General features: G+C 35.9%; 1 protein-coding gene and 1 pseudogene across 2 annotated transcripts in view; one reads left to right on the top strand and one right to left on the bottom strand.

Annotated features, from left to right (window-relative positions):
* N4BP2L2 (NEDD4 binding protein 2 like 2) overlaps positions 1-23,901 on the bottom strand; it is a 69,191-nt gene that overhangs the window by 2,740 nt on the left and 42,550 nt on the right. For both annotated transcript variants that reach the window (XM_035003570.1, XM_035003569.1), the window contains 2 exons: positions 3,462-5,215; positions 956-1,041 (listed from right to left, as the gene is read on the bottom strand). In XM_035003570.1, the coding sequence (XP_034859461.1) occupies positions 956-1,041; positions 3,462-5,215 (1,840 nt within the window). The remainder of the gene's footprint in view (positions 1-955; positions 1,042-3,461; positions 5,216-23,901) is intronic.
* On the top strand, positions 6,675-9,187 carry LOC118009621 (annotated as a pseudogene).

The following is a 23,901-nucleotide window of genomic DNA, read 5'->3' as shown; positions in this document are numbered from 1 at the left end:
ATTTGGCATTGGGGTTAAGTTTACATCATTTAAATCATGTAGGAACATTCTCAAAACGGCAAAAGAAACCTAATAACCACAAATGTCCATTTAAACATTTAAAATATTGGGGTTGTGTATGAGTGTGTGTGTGTGTGTGTGTGTGTGTGTTTGGGCAGCAATAAGTTCTCCATGGGGAATGAAAAGAAATAAGAAGTTTAGAAAAACGTATTTGGTTTTACTCACTGGGCACACCAAACAAATCTACATTTCCCACAGCTGTGCTTATTTGAACAGTTAAAAAATACCTACTATCCTGAACTATATAATTTTGTTTCACTAAACCTTGCTTTTACCATATATCTCATAATGTACCCCTAACATTGCCTCTGGGCACATGTAAATCACTATTAACTAATGTCAACTCTCTCCCCACTACGTTATGTAGTGCACTGTCTTTTCCAGAATTTCTATTACCTTTCTAACCTTCCCCATTAGTCTTCCTCCACCTACCTGGAAAATTAACAGCCTGTCAGAATAGTCATGTCTCTCACTATGGACCAACAGAAAACACCAATAATGAGGTGCTTCCAAGTCAAGTAAATACGAATCTAATGTGCAGCTGTCACTCTATCATAACAGGATAAGACTGAGGGCTGGAGAGGAGAAAAGATGTAATGAAGAAAGGGCTCTCCTAAACTGGGCATGTCAGTCATCCACAGTAGGCCCTTATGCCAGCCTACACTGCAGCAGAGTTGGGGAATTAAATGCAACTTTCTCTGAGGGACAAATTGAAAGAGCATGTATTATCCACCCATCCACATACAGTCCTTCTCTAATTTCATGCAAGGGATGTAGCCCTTCATATTACATTTGGTGATCAGGTTTTCTCCAATTGTTTGTTGTTGTTGTGTGTGTGTGGTGTTTTAAAGAAATCAGGTAGAGAAGGTCTTCTTTGAAAGCCATAAAAATATACCTCTACTGATGTCTTCCATTGCAAGTAGATCATCTTCAGTGTCTTCCAGTCAAGGGAAACCACACAGTCATTAGGCAACAAAGATTCTGTGAAAATAAAAGGGAACAAATTTCATCTCTAATGTCATGCAGACCTTTACCCTAAATGTGAAGATATGTAAACATGTTATTTAGACTGACATAATGGTAAAAGCCTGGTTTGGAAGATATTTCATGGGTGCTAAAGCAGGAGTTACTTTGTCTCAGGGTTTTGTTAGTAAACACTATCCTGACTCAATAAAAATGCTTATGTATACATGTAAAATGCTATGTATCATAGCTCATATTCTCATTAAGTACAAATATATATATCAATAATACATACATATTGTATAATAACATACATATTATAACATACATATTGTACATGTAATAGCTTCAAGTGGTACAGTCACAGGACATAGAATTTAGGTAGTCATCTTTTCGTTCCTGTGACATGTATAAACAATGCAATTGTAGCAGGTTTAGTCTTCTTGTCAACTGTTCCTTCCCCATAAGAGAGTCCAGGGGAAAAATCCTCACAGACAATTAAGATGGGTCCCAAGTAAGTCCAAACACTGATATATACATATCAGCCTTACCAAACCACACAAAATATTTTTCCTATACTCACATATCCCTGGCAACATAGGTAGTTTGGTTTCTTCAGGCCTGTATGTGGCTTTACTATAAAATTCCTCCTAATACTAGGATTCATTCGAGTTCCTTGCCTCATTTACAAGGCCACTGGCCACAGATACATCAGACTTTACTTGTCCAATCTGGCCAAACAAATCAGGGGACAGTTTCCACTTACAGTTTTTTCCTCTCCTTTTTTAAGCACCCACCATATCCAAACGTAAAATTCTTTCCCTATATTTTTCTTTTAAGCCACATCTGTATCAGCACTGCTTATAATTCACTTCCACATTGAAGCCATCCCCCCAAAACCATAACCCCATATTCTCTTCAACAATCCCTTAAGCACTGCCAACCTCACTCATAAAATATTCATAAGCTTGTCATTTATATTTTCTATGTGCAATAATTTTGTTTTGTGTTAGTCTTGTCTCCCCATTTAGAAGGTGAGCTATTTGATGAATGAGGTCTATTTCCTCTAGAAAGCTTTCCAAAGCTTAATTAATGGATGCTTGATCATTATTGTTGATTATGATGGTATTGTGCATTCAAGGGAGGAGGAAGTTTAGAATCTTTTCACACCAGTGCCTTCATGCTTTCTGATGCTGATCTAAGGCAGTGATTGTTAATCTTTTTGAGTCATGCGCTGCCCCCCCCCCGCCCCAGAAGCTGATAAAATCTATGAACTGTCTCAGAAAAATGGTCCAGAATGACACAAAAATTTTTGCAAATAATTCTAAAATATGGACCTAGGACTAAGACCCCTGACCTAAAATGACTTCACTTATCATTTAAAATTCCCTATAGCAAATGCAATTTAATTTTTTTTAATTGGTGTATTTCTTCAGTGCATCTAGCAGGATAGCATATTGTAGCAAACAGTAAGATGTGACTATAGGCAAAGTTTACAAAAATGATAGACATAATGCTAGAACCTCAAGGGCAGGTTTTTAATTGTGATCCCTCGTGCTGAGACTTAGCCAATCTTGGGTCTAGGTTCTGAGGACCAATTCTGTCCAGACCAGCAGAAATTTAGGAGCAAAGTAAAAACCTCTGGAAGATAAGCTGTGAGACGACAGCAGGGCCCAGGGAGCCGGTAGGTGTAGAAAAGAAAGATTATCAGGAAGATACAAGAGAACTGTGGGGACGGGAGCTGTGACTTCCCGACTCTTACAGTTTCTGTCCCCAAGGAAGGGGACACATTCACCTCTAGGAAATCATTGACACTGCAGCTGATTTACAAGTAAGAAAAAATGGGGTATGTGCTCCATTTCCTGTTTAAGACATGTAGCATCTTAAATATGTTTATTATTTAGAAGAAATCTACTGAGAATGTTACTTAGGATGTCACAAAACCATTTTCGTGTGTTTTAATCCCAGGTGGGTTTTTCATTTCCAAAATTATTTTATCATTTAATCTTCACTCTTCCCCCCTCTTTACTATTCTCATATCTACGAGTCATACTGTGAATCAGAAAGAAAAGGGTCATGTGCCAAATAAGGGAAATGTATAAAATAGATTTAAAAAAAAAATGGTAACCCATCTCTATTTGTTACATAATTACTGTTTGACTGCCTCATCCTTTGCTCTTCTCAGTGTCTATTTATATTGAGAGTCCAAGGATTCTAAGTGTTCGAAGACATTTAAGACTGCCGGTCCTCGAGGTAGAGGCAGGCAGGTGATCTGAAAACCAAGCACCATTTGCCAAGAGTCCTCTACTTCCACTGCCAAAAAGCATCACGAGATCAATTAACTGCATGAAATCACTAACACAAGGTAGAAACACTTCAAAAAATTACTCATATATGTTAAACTGACTTTTTATTTGGAGCAAATAAACACAGTTTACCCATTGGAATTCCAGGGGATCCAAAAAGCTTCACTAGTTGAAAGGCAAACCCTTGTGATAACTGCAGCTCAAGGGCATCAAAGCCAGTGCTTGTTAAATCTTGGTTATCCTCAGTTTGCAAGAACTGTAACGGCTTAGGTTCTTGCCATATCCTCAGCTTCTCATCAAAACTTTTATTTAAAAGGTGAAGATCAGAAGTGACCCTAAAAGAGTACAAAGGATCAGCTTGGCTACTTAAAATTTCTGAAGAACTAAACCCTATGTCACTTAGTTGGTTATCTACCCTTGTTTGAGATTTGAACGTCAAAAATGACTTCTTGCTTGTAAAAGATACCATCCGAAAGCTAGATGTATATTGTAGCACAAGAGAAGGAATAGGATTTCTGTAAAAATATACAGAGTGTCTATTAAATGTCAAGTAATGAGAATAAGATGGTCTACCAATATTTAGAGGAGGATCTTTGGTAATATCAAAGTAAAACCATGATGGATGATGATTAAAGGTCATAAGTTTCTGTGTATTCTCCTCTTTATTATTTATTTCTGAAATTCCATCTTTTTCTTCTTCCAAAATAATTTTTAGCCCATGGCTTTCTGTTAACAAGCCACATTCCCCACTTTCTTTTACACTGATATAGCTCTGTGCCAGTAAGTTAAAGTTTGGTGCCAAATTGAAAATCCTTTTCTCTCTCCTCTTCTTATTCTTTGTGGAGTGTAAGTCACTCTTTGGGATATCCAGTTTAGGCAAGCAGCTTCTAAAGATACTAGTTTCTGTTGCTATGACTGAATCTGTATTCTCAGTTGAGGGTGACACATCTTCATTTTCTACCAATAGCTTCTCTTCTACCAATGTTTCTGGACTGCTTCCTGGTACTGAAGTTTCTTCAGAAGTGGAGATCAATGTAATCAATTGTCCTCTGCTGTCTGGAGAGGCCAGCTTTTGCCATCTATCTTTCTTTGGTCTTTGTTCGCATATAAATTTATGAGGTCCCTCAGGCCAACCCCCCAAACAGGGTTGTCTCTCAGAACCCAGCTGTAATTCTTCATCAGATAGATTGTTTGAAAAAAATGCCCAATAATTGTTTTTAGTTGCATTTACTCCTTGTTCCTTTCTTAAATCTTCATCTGAGGTTCTGGACCCATACTGATGGCACAGAATTGTTTCATTCTGGAGTCTTTTATCTACCTTCTCTCTCTTCTGCATAAATGAGCAGGGGACATCAGCGGATCTGCCCTGGATGTCTGATGCCGTGGGATGCTTATGTCCAGGATGCTTTCCTACCTTCGTGCCTGAGCAGCCATCACTTGCTACACAGGAAAGATTCTGAGTCATTGTTGGGCAAGTTACAGAGTTTTCATTTGACATCGATGACATATTTTGAAACAAATCATTGTTTTCCTTAGGGAGGTAATTTTTTGGTGTATTGTCCAGCTCAACTACAGATACAACATTTGGAAAACTATCTTCAGGATTTATGCTTTTCCATACTTCATCTTTGTGGCTGTTCACTAAATCTCCTTGTTCATTTCCCAGCCCACCAGTGTAAGTGTATGCTGATTCTCTTTTGGTGTCTTCCAAGTCTTCCTCTTCACTTTGAGATGAATCCTGATCTCCTGGCGTATGATAACTTAAGGTTTCAAGTGAGTTTTCCTCTATGATTTTACTATGACTGTTCTGCTTTTTATTTCTTTTTCTGCTTCTCTTCTGTTTGGTTTTGCTGAGCCTGTGCCCAGTTTTCTTCAAATCTCTTTCTCTGAAATATAAAAGAATTAAAAATATTTATAACTTGATTATTTGTGTAACCCTAGCAAACTAAAACATTATACTCTTACTGTGCAAAGTCACAAATCATTAGTACAAGAGATTCTAAAGCATTATGTACTTTGTAGTATTTTTTAAAATTACTTTTTAAAAGAAAAACTTTAATTCTCTCAATTAAAAATTAGTACACTTTGAGAAATTTACAAGTCATTTTCACATACTTGTTTCATAAACCAGTAACTTTATGAAAACCTAATATTTTTCTTGAGAAAATATTATTTATATATGCAAAATATTATATATATAACCTACCAATAAACATCTTTGTTTTCCTAAGTCTTGAATTTTGAAAAGTGTAGCTGTATAGTCACAGAATGGGACAACTGTAGTAGCTTTAATAGCTAGATTTTCACTAGACATGAAAACTTTAGCAATTAAATTGCTCCATCAAATTACAAAGAATATTTGATGACAAGCAGCAAAGTCCAGTGTTTGCAGATATACTTCTAATTGCACACCTGGCAGTGGTTCTAAAGGAGAGGTTCTACCACTACTTTGTGAGGTGTTTGTAAATGTGTGAAGGCATTTTTGGTGGTCACAATGACTGGAGATGTGTTGCTGGCATTGGTACTAAGGCCAGGGATGTTTACCACCCTGTAATGCCAGGGACAATTCCACAGTAAAAAATTATCCTACCTAAAAGAATAATAGTGTTCACATTGAGCACACTAAAAGTTCACAGGTCTCCTTAATTGAAGATAATCTTTTGATTCTAACAGAAAAAAGAGGATTTAGAACATTTTCTAATTTATAATCTAAAGGTCTACTTATCTTCTATAAGGTAAAGTTAGAGACATAGTAAAATGCAGTGGGGGGAAGGACAATAGACACAGCTGAGGGAAAAAAAATCCAGGATAGAGAACAGAAAAACAAACAAACAAACATGGAAGGCAAAAGAAATAATGAGGAAAGAATTCAGTTGATTGGCTGGGTGTTGGACAAAGGAACTTGTTCAATATACCCCTGGCCCCTGGCCTGGTTTATTCCATGCCATGCTGTCAGGCAATTTGCAATAGACAGGAGCCCTGAACACCTTGTTCTTTGTCACCTAATTGCTACTGTCCTTGTTTACACATTCCTGGATGTTAGCATAGAAAGAACATTAGGAAATGCTAAATTACTGAGAAGCAGTTGTGATGAGACTTCTATGAAAAGGATGTCAAGTAAAGAATGCAAACTTTGGCAGTAACTCCTCATGGTCAGTTCTAGCTGATTCTAGTGGAAGCTTTTAGCGGAAGGCTAAGGTGCAGTAAGTTAATGAAACTCACACTACAAACTAGGATGTTACTCTACAAACAAACTCCACTCTCTTTGCCCAAATATGAACCATCCCACTGCAGGGAAAAGGAGGAAAAGACTGGATGTTGCCCAGAGCAGCGGGGCCGAGCATCATGATGTCTGCCTTGGAAAACTACATCAACTGAACTGTTGCAGTTATAACTTCTAAGGGAAGAATGATTGTGGGAACACTGAAAGGGTTTGACCAGACCATTAATTTGATTTTGGATGAAAGCCATGAACGAGTGTTCAGCTCTTCACAGGGAGCAGAACATGTGGTGCTGGGGTTATACATTGTAAGACGTGACAATGTTGCAGTCACTGGAGAAATTGATGAAGAGACAGATTCTGAGCTTGATTTGGGGAATATTTGAGCAGAACCTCTAAACTCTGTAGCACACTGGGGCGCCTGGGTGGCTCAGTCGGTTAAGCGTCTGCCTTTGGCTCAGGTCATGATCCCAGGGTCCTGGGATCGAGCCCCGCATCGGGCTCCCTGCTCAGTGGGGAACCTGCTTCTCCCTCTTCCTCTGCCTGCTGCTCTGCCTACTTGTGCTCTTACTCTGTCTCTCTGTCAAATAAATAAATAAATCTTAAAAAAAAAAAAACAACTCTGTAGCACACTGAGGAAAAATTACATACATTGGACATCTATAAATCTTTGTATAGAAACTGATTCTTCTGAGGATGATGTATGGAATTTTTATGAATGTGTAATTGTGGATTTTTGACTCCATATTGATTCATTATAATATGATATATAAATTAAAATATTTCTACATTTCCTTGAAAAAAAAAAGGAGGAAAAGAATGGGTAGAGCTTGTTGTTGCCTTATGTACTGGAGTAAATGGTAATATACTGAGGACTTTAGACTCATGCCAGCACTGGTGATTCTGTGGAGATGAAAGTACTTATGTATAGCTTTAAACAGCTCTCCACAGCACATGGAAAGAGAACCCTAACTGATGGAAATGGGGTTACTAGATACTTATGGTTCATCACAAAAATGCTTATAACTCCCTATGCTATCAGGAATTCTAATGTCTGCAATGTGACTTTGAAAACTGACTTAAAAAAAACAAACTATTCATTGCACACTGGCTATGTATGTACTAACTCACCTAATCTTCACAACAATGATATGCAGGAAGGCAAATGCTAGTCTTATTCCCATCTCCAAAAGGCAACTGAGAAAAGAGAAATTAAAGAATTTGCCTAGCTACAGCCACTGTGGAAAACATTAGGGAGGTTCCTCAAAAAGTTACAGATAGAACTACCATATGATCCAGTAATTCCACTGCTGAGAATACTGAGAATATATCCAAAGGATACAAAAAAACTAACTCAAAAAGGTATCTGCACTCCCATATTCATAGCAGCATTATTTATAATAACCAAGACAGAAACAACCAGAGTCCATTGAGAGATGAAGAGATAAAGAAGCTGTGGTATATGTATATAATGGAATATTATTTGGCCATTAAAAACAAGGAAATCCTATCATTTCCAACAACATGGATGGACCTTGAAGGCATTATGCCAAGTGAAATAAGTGAGACAGAGAAAGACAAATACTGTATGACCTCACTTACATGTGGAATCTTAAAACAAAACAAAACAAAAAACCAAACTCGTAAAAAAGGAAATCAGAGTTGTGGTTACCAGATGTGGGGTCTTGGTGGGGGAGGAATTAGAGGAAAGGGGTCAAAAGGCACAAATTTCCAGTTATCAGGTAAATAAGTCCTAGTAATGTAATGTACCACATGATGACTATTGTTAACACTGCTGTGTGGTATACAGAGAAGTTGTGAAGACAATAGATCCCAAGAGTTCTCATCACAAAGAGGATTTTCTTTCTTTTTAAAAATTGCATCTACATGACGTGACAAATGTTAACGAAACCTATTGTGATAACCATTTAACAACAAACATAAATCAAACCATTATGCTATACGCCTTAAATTTATACAATGATAGATGCCAGTTGTTTCTCAATAGAACTGGAAAAAGAAAAAAGAATTTGCCCAATGTCACATGGCTACTGGCAGGATTCAGACCAAAGCTGACTGTCTCTAAGAGTTCATACTCTTTAGCCATCATGCAAAACTGCCTCTTAATTTAAAAAGAGAATTTTATAAAAACACTTCCCTTCTCTTAACTTCCTTCTCTCCTTCCTTTCATCTTCAAATTGTCACATATACATAAGCACAGAGATATTCAGCTGGTAAGGGCTGAGTCCTTCCCATGGAAACAGCAGTTGGGCCTTGACTCCTACTATCACCTAGTAGTGACTTGAGAGTTTTCTCTTGTCCTCTCTCTTTCTGAATCAAAGCAAATAATAAACAACAACAGAAAGTGAGAGGAGGTGGTGTGGAGCAGAACCCATCTCCCTAATCAGCCTTTATGTCAAGGCTCCATATGAGCAATAGGTAGATGGCCTAAAACTTTAGATAGGCAAATGGACATAAGGGTCTTCTCCTGGAGTTTATTCATTTGTCACAGGGTGGAAGTAGTGAGAAATGATCACATTCTGGATATATTTTAAAGGAAAAACAAGCAAGACTTGAAAATAAATTGGATATAGAGTATAAGAAAAAGATCAACATGAATAAAAGGATTTGGGCCTGAACAATTGAAGGGATGAAGTGGCCATTTACTGAGACATAGAAAGAAGCCTATGAAAGATATGGGCTTGGAGACAGAGTTGCCAAATCAGTTGCCTCAAAGTTCAGTTCAGAGTTTGAACCAATAAGCTAATCTGTCCTTATAGCCGAGGTTAGAAAGTGGAGAAGATGAGGGCTTTGCCAATACTCCTCAAGGGTTCTTTTGTTTTTTGAATGAATTACAATCTGATAGCTACTTAGAGAAAGGGTAGTAGAAACCTGCTAATGATGAAAATTCAGGATGCCTGCAGAGAAGTTAACATGGATCATGAAAGAATGAGGTGTTTTAAAAAATAAACTATCAAAGTCTGGGAGATCAGGCAATTTATTAAGGTAGTTTGCTAAAAGAGTCAGTCAAAGGAGAACCTAAGGATTGGAATTTCAATTGAAAATACAACACAATGCCAAGAAGTATGAAAATCAAAAGACTGAGTGCACAGGGAAGTGTGCCCACGACTTGGACTAGTTCTGTACCATGAAGCTCTCTCTATACAGCTATCATACCTGGTCCAGTATGTGGACCAGGCCTCCTGGAAAGGAAACACAAACCAATAACTGACTTGTGAAGCACCTGGGAGAGAAGAGAGGGGATGCTGGTGGTGATAACTTCCATTACAATGTGTATGCATGGGAGGTGCTAATCAGTAGATGTATTTATAAAGTGTGGGAGGCTCATCAAACCTGTGCCAAGGCTCATTAAGCTTGATCTAATTTGTGCTGACTCATTTAGGGATGAATGGCACCATTAAAAGAAAAGAAACATCACTACATAAAAGTTAGTCACGGAGAAGAAATCAGGAGAGTTGGAGGCATAGGCTATAGCTTTAGAAAAGAAAGGAGTGAGTAGGAAATGAACAAATAGTAACACATCTCTGATTAATTATAGTATTTTGTTTTCTAGATGGTGGCTGAGAATCCAAGCTCCTAGATAGGAAGGAGTGTACCTCTTAAGAATGAGAAAAAGAGCGTTTGCTCAGAGATAAGCTAACCTGACCAAGTGAGCTGTGACTTGAAGACAGAGGAGAGGGAACATCCAGATAAAGCCAAAACTAACTACTAGGGAGGGAGAAAAAAAAAAAAAAGTTATGGTAAGTGCCTAAAGTAGAGAGCTAAAACCAGTATTTTCTTTTTTAAGATTTTATTTATTTATTTGAGAGTCAGCGAGAGAGAAAGAAGGGGAGAGAGCACGAGCAGGGGAAGAGTAGAGGGAGAGGAAGAAGACTCCCCACTGAGCAGGGAACCTGACTTGGGACTTGATCCCAGGACTCCAGTATCATGGCCTGAGCCTAAAGCAGAACTCAACTGCCTGAACCACCCAGGCACCCCTAAAATCAGTATTTTCAATTGCAGAGGCCTATATACTAATTCATGAAGCATGAGCAATAAATTAAGTAGAATTCAATTAAAACACACACACAGATTATAAATGAGAGCTCTCACAGCTTTTTTTAGAATGACTGTAGTTGAACTAATCCAGGCCTAGATCCTAGTCCTGGTTCAATAAAAGCTAGTGGTGGGATCCTGGGCAAATCAGATCTCCCTTCTAAAATGGGGATAACACTACCTCCTTGCAGAGTTGTAAAGTTTACTAATATAGATGCTCCTAAATGACCTCTGACATGGCAGATTTAATAATTCTCTCCATTGCCTCTGTACAATATAATGACTGACGCCAATGGTACAAAAAATGTTCCCAGCTAAATGGCTGTTTTCTAGTACCACCACACCCTTCTGCTCCCATTGTTTAGGGCTGTATATTTACAAAGAGACAGATGAGTTTTTTCCCAAGTCTGTTTATACTAATCATAATTGTTACTATAACTGTGTGGTTTGATTAAACACTATGTAAACATTACATCAACCAGTGGAATAGGAATACAAGAAAGTTTCTATAATAAAATAAATAATAAATCAATAAAGATGAGGCAATCAACAGTTGTTATCAAATGAGGTGTGGGAAAGATGACTATGATGTTTGGTTCAAAATTATAAAAACCTGTAATTCCACACTCATACTGCTTCGAAGAATTCTTTGGGTGCTCCCTCCAATTTACATCAATAGAAACTAGAAATTCATGACAATGCATTACAGGTATAGCTCATACATAAAAAAATAAAATAACCAGAATCATACACTAAACAGAATCATACATAAATACTAGTAAATGGATGTGTATGTAAGCATGCATTTTAAGTTCAAATAAAATGTTTAAAGTATGTATCATTTCTTAATGATTCCTCACTTAATCAACTTTTTCAATGAACTAACCACCTGCTTGTCCCAATTATCTTAGATAAAAAGACTTTTACTATAAATAAAGACCTAGCACAATCTCTGGTACCTGGTGAATATTTTGTAAATGGCTGCTCTTATTTTTACCACATATCAACAACAAAATGATCTTATATATTTCACAGAGACTCTCAGGATACTATTCAAGATTAGAATGTGACAATGGCTAGTATGATTTATACAAAAAAGAACAGTTGAGATAGAAGAGCTGGAAAGTTCTCAAAATGTGATTTATTTAATATAATTGCACATTAGAAGTAGAGAAAAATTTTTCAAGTGTCCAAATATAGACAAACTGACAAACCCACCACCTTTATCAGAGATTAAAACACCTCTCTCAGTAGTTGATAGAACAAGCAGACAAAAGAAAGGGTATAAAAGTTATAAATAACACAACTAATAATGCTCAATATAATGATCATCTGGAACACTACATTCAAAAATTAAACACATTCTTTTCAAACCATATGGAATATTTACAGAAATTAACCAGGCCATCATGATAGCCTCCACAAATTTCAAAGCATTACTAATGTAGAGATCATATTCTTTGACCATAATGCAATTAATTTTGAAATTAGTAATAAAAATTTTTTTGGAAAAATTTTAAAATGTTGAAAAATTCATGGATGGAAAAATTTGTAATAGAAATATGTAGACAGGAATAACAGTAAAAAATAATTACATATAAAAGTGTCATTTGAAGGGATATTTCCCATAAATGTTCACTTCAAAAAAAAAAGCAAAAGTACAAAATTAAAGAGTTAACCACACTATTGAAGAAGTTAGAAAAAGAGCAGAAAAAACTCCCAAAAGGGAAGGAATCATAAAAAAATCAAAAAGATAACAAAGAAACATAAAATAAACACACCATTGTCAGGACCAACAAATTCAGAAGTTGGTTATTTGAAAAGATTAGTAAAATTTGCAAACCCCTGGTAAGATTAATCTAAGTGGAAAAGAAGCAATTTAGTCTTAGGGATGCAAAAGGAGGCACAAAGGGCACCTGGGTGGCTCAGTTGAGTTAAGCAACCCACTCCTGATTTCATCTCAGCCATGATCTCAGGATCATGAGATTGAGCCCTGCATCAGGCTCCATGCTGGATGTGGAGCCTGCTTGGAATTCTCTCTCTCCCTCCCCCACAACACTGCTTTCTCTTTCTCTCTCTAAAAAAAAAAAGAAAGAAAGAAAGAAAAGAAAAAGGAAGCACAAAAGCAGTTCCAGAAGAGATTTTAAAAGATAAAAGGATTGAGGCATTATTTACAATAACCGAGACATGGAAGCACTCTAAGTGTTCATCAGTGAATGAATGGATAAAGAAATCGGTGTGTGTGTATACACACACAAACACACACACAATAGAATATTAGTCATAAAAAGAAGAAAATCTTGCCATTTGTGACAACATGGATGGACCTTAAGGGCATTATACTAAGTGAAATAAGTCAGAGAAAGACAAATACTGCATAATCTCACTCCTATGTGGAATCTAAAAAGAGCTCACAGAGACAGAGAACATATTGGTGGTTAGCAAAGGGATAAGGTAGAAGATGGATAAAATGGGTAAAGGTGGACAAAAAGTCCCGTGGCAGGTAGCTGTGCATGTGTTTCTGAAGCAGCTTGCACATAGTTTGCTGAGACCAGGGTGAGCAAAAAAGATCTTTTCTCCGAAGATAGGGATCTGTGCTCTGATCACTGATTGCTGCTTCTAAGCACAGAAGTGCAGACAAAGAAGAGGGCAGCCACTGTTGTTGCACAACTCTCCCACCCCATTGTTGCAAGCCATTTCTCTAGCTGAAGTGCCCTCAGGAGATTTAAAGGGCTGACACCCTTGCCACCTGCCCTTTCGTTTTTCTTTTTTTCTCTTTTTGGGAGCCAGACATTAAAGACTAGGGCATTCAAAAGCAACTTCATATATGGGGAAAATTAGGAAATGACTGCACATACCCAGGGAAAGGCACAGGTTCAGAAAAGACTTGAGAGAGGGCACCTGGGTGGCTCAGTTGGTTAAGTGTCTGCCTTTGGCTCAGGTCATGATCCTGGGGTCCTGGGATGGAGCTCCACATTGGGTTCCCTGCTTAGTGCAGAGTCTGCTTCTCCATTTCCCTCTGACCTGCCCCCCTACTTGTGCTCTTGCTCTCTCAATGAATAAAAAATATTTAAAAAAAAAAAGAAAGAAAGAAAAGGCTTCAGAGGACCTTAACTTACATCATAGGCTGATCCATGGTTCAGAGACAACCTAAAACAAAACAAAACAAAACAAAAACACCAAAAAACTCAGCAAACTCTAGTGAAGGGGGAAATTTTGATTTTTCAGAGTTCCACATTATTATATTCAAATGCCCGGTTTTCAACAAAAAATCATAAGACATACAAAGAAACAGAAAGGTTTCTTTCTCAAAGAAAAAAAAAATCAACAGAAATTGTCCCTGAAAAAGTAACTGATGGCAGATCAACTAGACAGTTGTTAAAACAACTGCTTTAAAGATGATCAAAGAACTAAAGATGTGGATAATGTCAAGAAAACTTTGTATGAACAAAATAGAAATATCAATAAAGAGATCAAAAACCTGGAAAAAAAGAAAAGAAAAATTCTGAAGCCAAAAAGTACAGAAACTGTAAATAAAATTCCACTAGAGGGATTCAAAGGCAGATTTGAGTAGGCAGAACACATACAATAAGCAAACTTGAGGACAGGACAATGGAAGTGATCAAGTCTGAGGAATAGAAAGAAAAAAGATTGGACAAAAGTGGCAGAGCCTAAGGTACTTGTTGGATACCGTCAACTGGATAAATATTCACATTGTGGAAGTCCCACAAAAAGAGGGGGGAAAGGCAGAGAGAATATTTGAAGAAATAATGGCAGAAAATTTCCCAACTTTCATGAAAGACATGAATATAAACATCCAAGAAGCCTAATAAACTCCACGTAAGATGAACTCAAAGAGAACGACAAAAAGCCACATAGTCAAACTTTCAAAAGCCAAAGACAAAAAGATAATCTTGAAGAGAACAATAGAGAAGCAACTTGTCACATGCAGGGATCCTCAATAATAATATAAGCAGATTTCTCATAAGAAACTTAACAGACCAATGGGCGCCTGGGTGGCTCAGTTGGTTAAGCGACTGCCTTCGGCTCAGGTCATGATCCTGGAGTCCCTGGATCGAGTCCCACATCGGGCTCCCTGCTCGGCAGTGAGTCTGTTTCTCCCTCTGACCCTCCTCCCTCTCATGTGCTCTCTCTCATTCTCTCTCTCTCTCTCTCTCAAAAAAAAAAAAAAAAAAAACAACTTAACAGACCAAGAGGCAGAGGGTTGATACATTCAAAGTGCTAATAGGAAAAAAACTGTCGACCTAGAATCCTATATAGGGTAAATTATCCTTCAAAAGTGAGGGAGAAATTAAGGCATTCCCAGATAAACAAAAGCTGAGGAATCTGTTATCACTATACTTGCCTTATAAGAAATGCTCAAGGGAGTTCTGCAAAGTGAAATGAGAGGACACTAGACAATAACTTGAGGCCAGATGAAGAAATAAAGATCTGAACAAAGGTAAATACATGGGCAATTATAAAAGCTAGTAGTGTAATAACAATGGTGTGTAACTCAAGTTTTTGTTTTGTATATGATTTAAGAGACTAATACATTAAAAAACAATTATTTGTTTAAAAGCTAGTAACTATGGTTTGTAACTGCACATTTTGTTTTCTACATGAGACTAATGCATTTAAAGGAATTGTTACTTTATATCTTGGGGCACACATTGTATAAAGATGTAATTTTAATACATCAACAACCAAAAAGGTTTGGGGATGGAAATATAAAGGAGCAGAGTTCTTGTATGTTATTGTAGTTAAGCTGGCATAAATTCAAATTAGAGTGTTATAAATATTGAGGTTAAAATTCATATAATAACCACAAAGAAATATCTATAGAATATACATAAAAGGAAATGAGAAAGGAACTTAAACATTTCACTGCAAAAAATCAATACAAAAGAAGACAGTAATGCAGAAAAAGATGGACAAAAAGCTGTAAAGCATACAGAAAACAAATAGCAAAATGACAGAAGTCCCTCTTTATCAGTAGTTATTTTAAATGTAAATGGGTTAAACTTTCCAATCAAAAGGTAGAGATTAATAGAATGGAAAAAACATGATCCAACTACATACTGTCTACAAGAAACTCACTTTAGCTCCAAAGATACAAATAGAGTGAAAATGAAAAGATGAAAAAATATTCCACATGATAGTAACCAAAAGAGAGAAAGGGTGCCTATACTAATATCAGACAAAATAGACTTTAAATCAAAAAAGATTACAAGAGAAAAAAGAACATTATATATTAATATTAATAAAAGGTTCAAGATAACAAGAATGTATAACAATTATAAATATGCACATAATATCAGACCATCAGAGTATACAAAGCAAAAATGGACAACACTGAAGGGAAAAACAAACAGGTGTACAATAATTTTGGATATCTTTCATAAATGGATAGAACAACCAGACAGAAGATAAGTAAGGAAATAGAGGATTTAACATAGTAAACCAACTGGATCTAACAGACATATACAGAACGTTGTATCCAACAACAGCACAAATATTCTTCTCAAGCACACATGGGACATTTTCCAGAACAGATTATAAATTAGGCCATAAATTAAGTCACAATAGATTTTAACAGATAGATATCATACAGAGTATTTTCTACCACAATGGGATAAAACTAGAAAGCAATAAAAGAAGTAAAAATGGAAAACTCACAAATTTGTGGAAATCAAACAACATATTCTTAAATAACTAGTAAATCAAAGAAAAATCACAAGGTAAATTAGAAAATACTTTGGATGAATGAAAACAAAATCACAACATACTAAAATGCATGGCACACAGTGAAAGCAGTGAGAAGGGAAAAATTTAAAGTTATAAACATATTTTAAAAAACCCCAAAGATTCCAAATCAACACCTTAACTTTAAAACTTAAGGAACTTAGAAAAAGAAAAACAAACTAAGTCCAAAGCTAGCAGGAGGAAGGAAACAATAAAGATTAGAATACAGACAAATGAAATAGAGAATAGAGAAATAATAGAAAAAAATTAATGAAATCACAAGTTCTTCAAAAAAGATTAACAAAATTGGCAAATTGTAGCTAGAGGGCCTAAAAAAAAAAAGAGGGCTCAAATTACAAAATCAGAAATGAAAATGGGGACATTACAACCAATTCTACAGAAATAAAAAGAATAATAAGAGAGTACTATGAAAAATTATATGCCAACAGACTGGATAACCTAGATGAAATGGAAACATTCCTAGAGACACAAAACCTACCAAGACTGAATCACTAAGAAATAGAAAATCTGAATAGAACTACAACTAGTAAGGAGATTGAATCAGTAATCAAAAATCTCTGGACAAAGAAAAGCCCTGGACTTGATGGCTTCACTGATGAATTTTATCAAAAAATTCTAAAACACCAATCCTTTCTCAAAGTGTTCCAAAAAAGTCGAAGAGGAGAAAACACTCTGTAATTAATCTGTATTATCAGTATTATCCAGACACAAAAGTCAGACAAAGACACAAAGAAAGAAAACTGCAGACCAATGTCATATGAACATGCAAGCAAAAATCTTTGACCAAACTCAACATATTAAAAGGATTATAGAGGTGCCCGGCAGGCTCAGTCAGTAGAGCATGTGCCACTTGATCTTGGGGCTGTAAGTTTGAGCCCCACGTTGGGTGTAGAGATTACTTAAAAATAAAATCTTTTTTTAAATAAATAAGTAAATAAAAGGATTATAAACCATGACCAAGTGGGAGTGATTCCTGGAATGCAAGGATGGTTCATCATATGAAAATTGACCAGTGTCATATACCACAAAGGGAAAAAAATTAAATTGATCATCTCAATTGATGCAGAAAAAGCATTTGACGAAATCTGATGTTCTTTCATGATTAAAAAAAAAAAAAGAAACACTAAGCAGGAATAGAAGGAAACTACTTCAACATAATACAAGCCATATATGAAAACCCACAAGAACATCATATGCAGTGTTGAACGACTGAAAGCTTTCCCTCTAAGGTTAGAAACAAGACAAGGATTACACCTCTATTCAACACTGTATTAGCAAAGTTCTAGCCTGAGCAATTAAGCAAGAAATAAAAGGCATCCAAACTGGAAAGAAGGGAGTAAAATTACTTGTTGGCTGATCATATAATCTTATATGTAGAAATTCTAAAGATTATACAAAAAAATTGTTAGAGCTAATAAATAAATTCAGCAAAGTAGCAGGATATAAACTCAATACGCAAAAATCAGTTGCATTTCTATACACTAACAATGAAAAATCTGAAAAGGAAATTACAAAAACAATTTCATTTATAATAGCATCAAAGAGAATAATATATTTAGGAAATAACCAAAGAAGTGAAAGACTCCTACAATGAAAACCAAAAGGCATTATTGAAAAATTTAAAGAAAATATAAATAAATGGAAACATCCCCTGTTTATGAATTGAAATAATTAATCTTGTTCAGATGTCAATACTACCCAAAGTGTCTGACAGATTCTCTGCAATCCCTCTCTAAATCCCAATGACTTTTTTTTTATAGAAATAGAAAAATCTATCCTAAAATTCATATGGAATCTCTAAGGGATCCTAGATAGCTAAAGCAATTTTGAAAAAAAGAATAAAGCTACAATAATCAAAACAGTGTGGTACAGGCATGAGGACAGACATATGGACCAAAAGAAGAGAATAGAGAGCCCAGAAATAAATCCTCATGTATATGGTCAAATGCTTTTTGACAAGAGTGCTAAGATGATTGATGGAGAAAGGACAGTGTTTTCAACAAATAGTACTGAGAAAACTGGACATCTACATGCAAAAGAATGAACTTGGACCCTTAATGAACACTATATCCAAAAATTAACTCAAAATGGATCAAAGACTTAAACGTAAAATCTAAAACTATAAAAGTCTTAGAAAAAAATTGGGGAAAAACTTCACAACATTGGATTTGGCAATGATTTCTTGGATATGACACCAGAGACACAGACAACAAAAGTAAAAACAGAAAAACTGGACTTCATGAAAATCAAAACATTTTACACATGAAAAGGCTATACGAACAGAATTAAAAAGCCCACAGAACAGTAGAAAGTTTTGCAAATCATATATCTGATAAGAGATTAATATATAGAACATATAGAGAACTTCTAAAACTCAACAACAAAACAACTTGATTCAAAAATTAACAAAGGACTTGCAAAGACATTTCTCCACAGAATATATACAAATGGCCAATAAATATATGAAAATATTATATCACTAATCATTAGGGAAATGCAAATCAAAACTACAATGAAATACTACCTCACAGTTATTAGGATGGTTACTAATAAAAAAAACAAGTGTTGGCGAGGATGTGGAGAAATTAGAACCCCTATGCATTACTGTTGGTGGAATGTAAAATGGTACAACCTCCATGAAAAATAGTATGGCTGTTCCTCAAAAAATTAAAAATCAAATTACCATATGGTCCAACAATTCCACTTCTGGGTATATACCCCCAAATAATTGAAAGCAGTGTCTTAAAGAGATACACGAATATCTTTACAAGGAGTAGAACCCATCTATTAGTACTTTAAATAGAATCCAAATAAACAGGTAAAAGTGGAGAAAGTTGATCTGATCGAAGAGTGTGACCAAAAACCCGTCACCCAGATTTCTACTACCTAACTGTAGTAGTGACTAAACTCCCCACTCCTCCGCCCCACCAGCTTTATTAAGGTATGACTGAAAATAAAAGTCTTCTGTGGAATATGTGAAGCCTACTGCTTGAGGCCATCAGCCTTTTATCACTTTATGAAGAAGCCTCAGACTCATTCATACTCTCACCCAAATCACTTTCTGTAATCCATTTTGCATTCTCTCTACCCCAAACTTATGCCAATACTCATTTACAGGTATCCAAGACTTCAGAGGATCTGTAAATTCCCTGAAATTGGAGTAAAGTGTAAACAAGTACACATGAGAAATTTTTATAGGAAGAGGGGCTTTCATTGAATTCTGAAAGTGGTCTATTAGCCAAAAAAGGTTGATGCCCTATTTCTGGTTCATCATATCTTGGCTTTAATTCACACCTCAACTCATACTCAGGACCAATTTTCCTGTTTTTTCCTTTGCTTTCCTCCTTGACCATTATTCAATTTCTTCTGTAAATACATCACTCAGGGAGTGCCTGGGTGGCTCAGCTGGTTAAGCTTCCGACTCGATTTCAGTTCAGGTCGTGATTTAAGGGTCCTGAGATCGAGCCCCACATTGGGCTCTGTGCTCAGCAGGGTGTCTTTTCTCTCTCCCTCTGCCCCTCCCTCCCCTCTAAAATAAATAAATCTTTATTTTTCAAAAAAGATTTTATTTATTTGTCAGAGAGAGAGAGCACACACAAGCAGGGGGAGAAGCAAGCAGAGGGAGAAGCAGGCTCCCCGCTGAGCAAGGAGCCTAATGCAGACTCAATCCCAGGACCTTGGGATCATGACCTGAGCCAAAGGCAGATGCTTAACCCACTGAGCCACCCAGGTGTCCCAGTAAATCTTAAAAAAATTAAAAAAATAAAAATCATTCAGTCTAGCCCAGTCTCTATCTCAAGGCAGATGGTGACTCTGTCTTACTGCAGCCTCTGGAGTTAAAAGCAAATATGGCCCATACTGTCTTTGTTTTCCATAATGAACTTCATAGTTTAACTTCAAAGTTCAAAACTTAAATGTGTTTGTGTATATGTCAATGCAAATACATATAATTTAAACCCTCATTGGCTCTGTTGCTTGTATGAAGATATGGGGTAAAAAGTATGTATATAGAAACCGTCGACAATATTTATGGCTGGCCTGTGAATAGACACTGTTGGCTTACTTTTATCTTTTTTTATTTCTTAAATATTGCATGAAAATGTCAATGAAAGTTATACAAAACTTAATCAAACAAAGCTCTACAATATCCTAGAATATAGCAATGACTGATTCATAATGGGTGATGAGCAGTAATTTAGCGAATAAGTGAACTCTTATTCATAGTGGGTTTAGTTGTCGTATCAGATTGCCATTAAAATTAATGACAAAAAAATGCATTGATCTTTGGTATATCTGAATATATACAATGAATTGTGTTATAGTGGGCTTTATATATCTAGTGTGATTACAAATAGATTGCCTATAATTAGACTCTTTACTCTCATCATATTTCATATAGTTTTCCTCTCAGTAGGTAGATGAAAAAAAGACTGCTTCTACCCTGAATTCTAGAGAACAAAAGCAGAGATTATAAAACTAAACATAGTTTACATAAATTTTCATGTTATTTTATTTTTAAAGATTTTATTTATTTATTTTGACAGAGAGAGAGAGAGAGCAAGAGAGGGAACACAAGCAACGGAGGAGGGGGGGCAGTGGGGAGGGAGAAGCAGGCTTCCCAAAGAGCAGGGAACCTGATGTGGGGCTTGATCCCAGGACCCTGGGATCATGACCTGAGCCGAAGGCAGATGCTTAACGACTGTGCCACCCAGGAGCCCCTTCATGTTATTTTATCTGTCCTCTTAAGAGCAGTTAGATGTTTCATTTTGTTTTGGATACAAAATTTAAATTTCTCTTACACTAATTGCATGTAACAATATTACCCTTTGTATTGAATTTTGTTATTTGGTTCTATAAACTGCTAGTTTGTTTGGCAAACAAACATGTATTCAGACTTCTATGCTTATATCAGTGTATTTTTACATTTGATTACTTTGTCAACTTCCATGGATTTTTTTCCTAATTATTTCACTAAGGAGATAAACCTAAACATTGATGTTGGAAACACTAACCATTATTTTAGGTTTACTAGATCACTTACAGCCCAGCACTAATGTTTACGAGAAAAATCAAGTTTCAAGTTGGTAAACCCCCTTCTTACACATGACTATAGACACATATACAGAGACTTTAACAACCAGCATTTTCACAAATGTGTGTATCTGAAGATGAGTCCTGTGAGAGCATGGAATGAGCAAAGCTAATCCATCAAGGTAAAAGATAAATAAGTCAAGTTCATATGCTACTGATGGGGAGAAGAAGTGCCATCTTGTTTTTGAAAGAACAAAGTCAAAGAAAGAACAAAATTGGCATTTGATGACTAGACTGTTTCTCTTCAGCTTATTTTAACCCAGACAATCTATATTCTTATTAAAATTTTATTAAAACTATGTTTCTTGCTTATAAGTACTTATTAGCAAGACTAATTAGTGCATAATAATAAAATATATTTTTGTAGGCTGCCCATCACTAAATTTCAGGCACATCTGGGATCGAGACTGACATATGGTTAAAGACTGACAATTATGGTTAAAGGAACATGCCAAGCACCCTTTCTTATACTTACCTATATGGGGGTAGAGCAGGAGTGGGTAATGGTATTGCATGATTACGGTTTATTTTTTTTTTAATTTTTGTTTACATTACTTTTTAAAACTTAATTTATAAAATAATAATCTAGTAATTTTATGCCATAGCTTTTCTTACTAACATCCCTTAGCATTTACATAACACATTTACAAGACGGGAATGATACTGTCAGGCTCACTACCAGAAGTTGTTTAAGTCCTGGTCTAAGTTAAATCAGTCTAAAGTGCTATAAGTTGCATTTAACTTCATGCATATCATTTAAAAACATCTGGCCAAAGGTTTTCCATTCTTAGTAATTTTTTCTTAGTGTTACTTTTGATGATTATGATCCAAGATAGTAATTACTAAAAAATAGCTAGAAAATGTATTATTATTTTAAAGTATATGAAATACTATTAAACTATGTTGGATCATTTTTACATAGATAACCTCATAATAAATTACTGCCATAATGTCAAACAGACTTTAGCTACAAAATTAAGAAATTAAGAAACAGAATATAACAATTATTGAGAATACTTAAAATGCAGGGAATTTTCAACTTACAAAATGACTGTTTTCTAAATGGCTGTTTTTTACTTTAAAGCAAAATAGATACAATGCTATAAAATGACATTATTATATTCACAGGCCAACCACAAAAACATTTCATTGAAAATGTGTGGTTTGTTTTACTTCCTTTGTTCCCACCTTCCTTTGTTCCTTTTTATTTTGTTTTTCTTTTGTTTGTTTGGTTTCGAGAGTGGCATAATATAATTATTATTCTTCTCAAATAAGATTAGGGTCATACTTTTTTACCCACACAAGAAGGAATGAAAAAGAGTTCCTGAAGTAAATTAAAAACAGTTGGAAAGGAAAGCAAACTACATTTTAAAAGATGTTCAGAACTTCCCACAAAGAAAGCTCAGGCCCAGATGGCTTCACAGATGAATTCAATCAAGTATTTAAAGAAGAATAATATAGCAACTTTTCATAAGCTCTTCCAAAAAAATAAGAAGAAACATACCCATATTTATTTTATGAAGACAGTATCATTTTTATACCAAAACCAAAGACATCCCAAGGAAACTACAGACCAATACCTCTTATGGATATATATGCAAAAACCTAAAATAAGAAGCAACAAACAAACAAAAACTAGCAAACTGAATCCAGCAACACATAAAAAGACTTATATAGCATGATCAAATGGGATGTATCCCATGAATGCAAGGTTGGTTTAACATCCAAAAATCAATTAGAATAATACAACATATCAATAAAATAAAGTACAAAAACCCCGTGATCATTTCAACAGATGCAGATAAAAGCTTTACAAAATCCAACATTCTTTTGAGACAGAAATGCTTTAAAAAATAGAAACAGATGGAAACATCCTGAGCTTGATATTAGACTTCTATGAAAAAAACCACAGCTAACATCATAGTTAATGGTGAAAGACTGAACGTTTTCCCCCTAAAATCAAAAAGAGATAAGGATGGGGCACCTGGGTGGCTCAGTCATTGGGCGTCTGCCTTCGGCTCGGGTCATGATCCCAGGGTCCTGGGATCAAGCCCTACGTCGGGCTCTCTGTTCAGCGGGAGACCTGCTTCTCCCTCTCCCACTCCCCCTGCTTGTGTTCCCTCTCTCGCTGTGTCTCTCTCTGTCAAATAAATAAATAAAATCTAAAAAAAAAAAAAAAAAGAGAGAGAGAGAGACAAGGATGGGTGCCTGGCTGGCTCAGTTGGTAGAGCATGTGACTCTTGATCTCAGGGTTGTGAGTTCAAGCCCCATGTTGGGTATGGAGCCAACTAGAAAGGAAGGAAGGAAGGAAGGAAGGAAGGAAGGAAGGAAGGAAGGAAGGAAGGAAGGAAGGAAGGAAGGAAGGAAGGAAGGAAGGAAGAAAGAAAGAAAGAAAGAAAGAAAGAAAGAAAGAAAGAAAGAGAAAGAAAAAGAAAAAGA

This window comes from Mirounga leonina, unplaced genomic scaffold, assembly GCF_011800145.1.
Source record: "Mirounga leonina isolate KUSES-001 unplaced genomic scaffold, KU_Mleo_1.0 Mir_127, whole genome shotgun sequence".
Classification (NCBI taxonomy): Eukaryota; Metazoa; Chordata; class Mammalia; order Carnivora; family Phocidae; genus Mirounga; species Mirounga leonina.
This window is presented reverse-complemented; position numbering and strand designations above follow the sequence as displayed.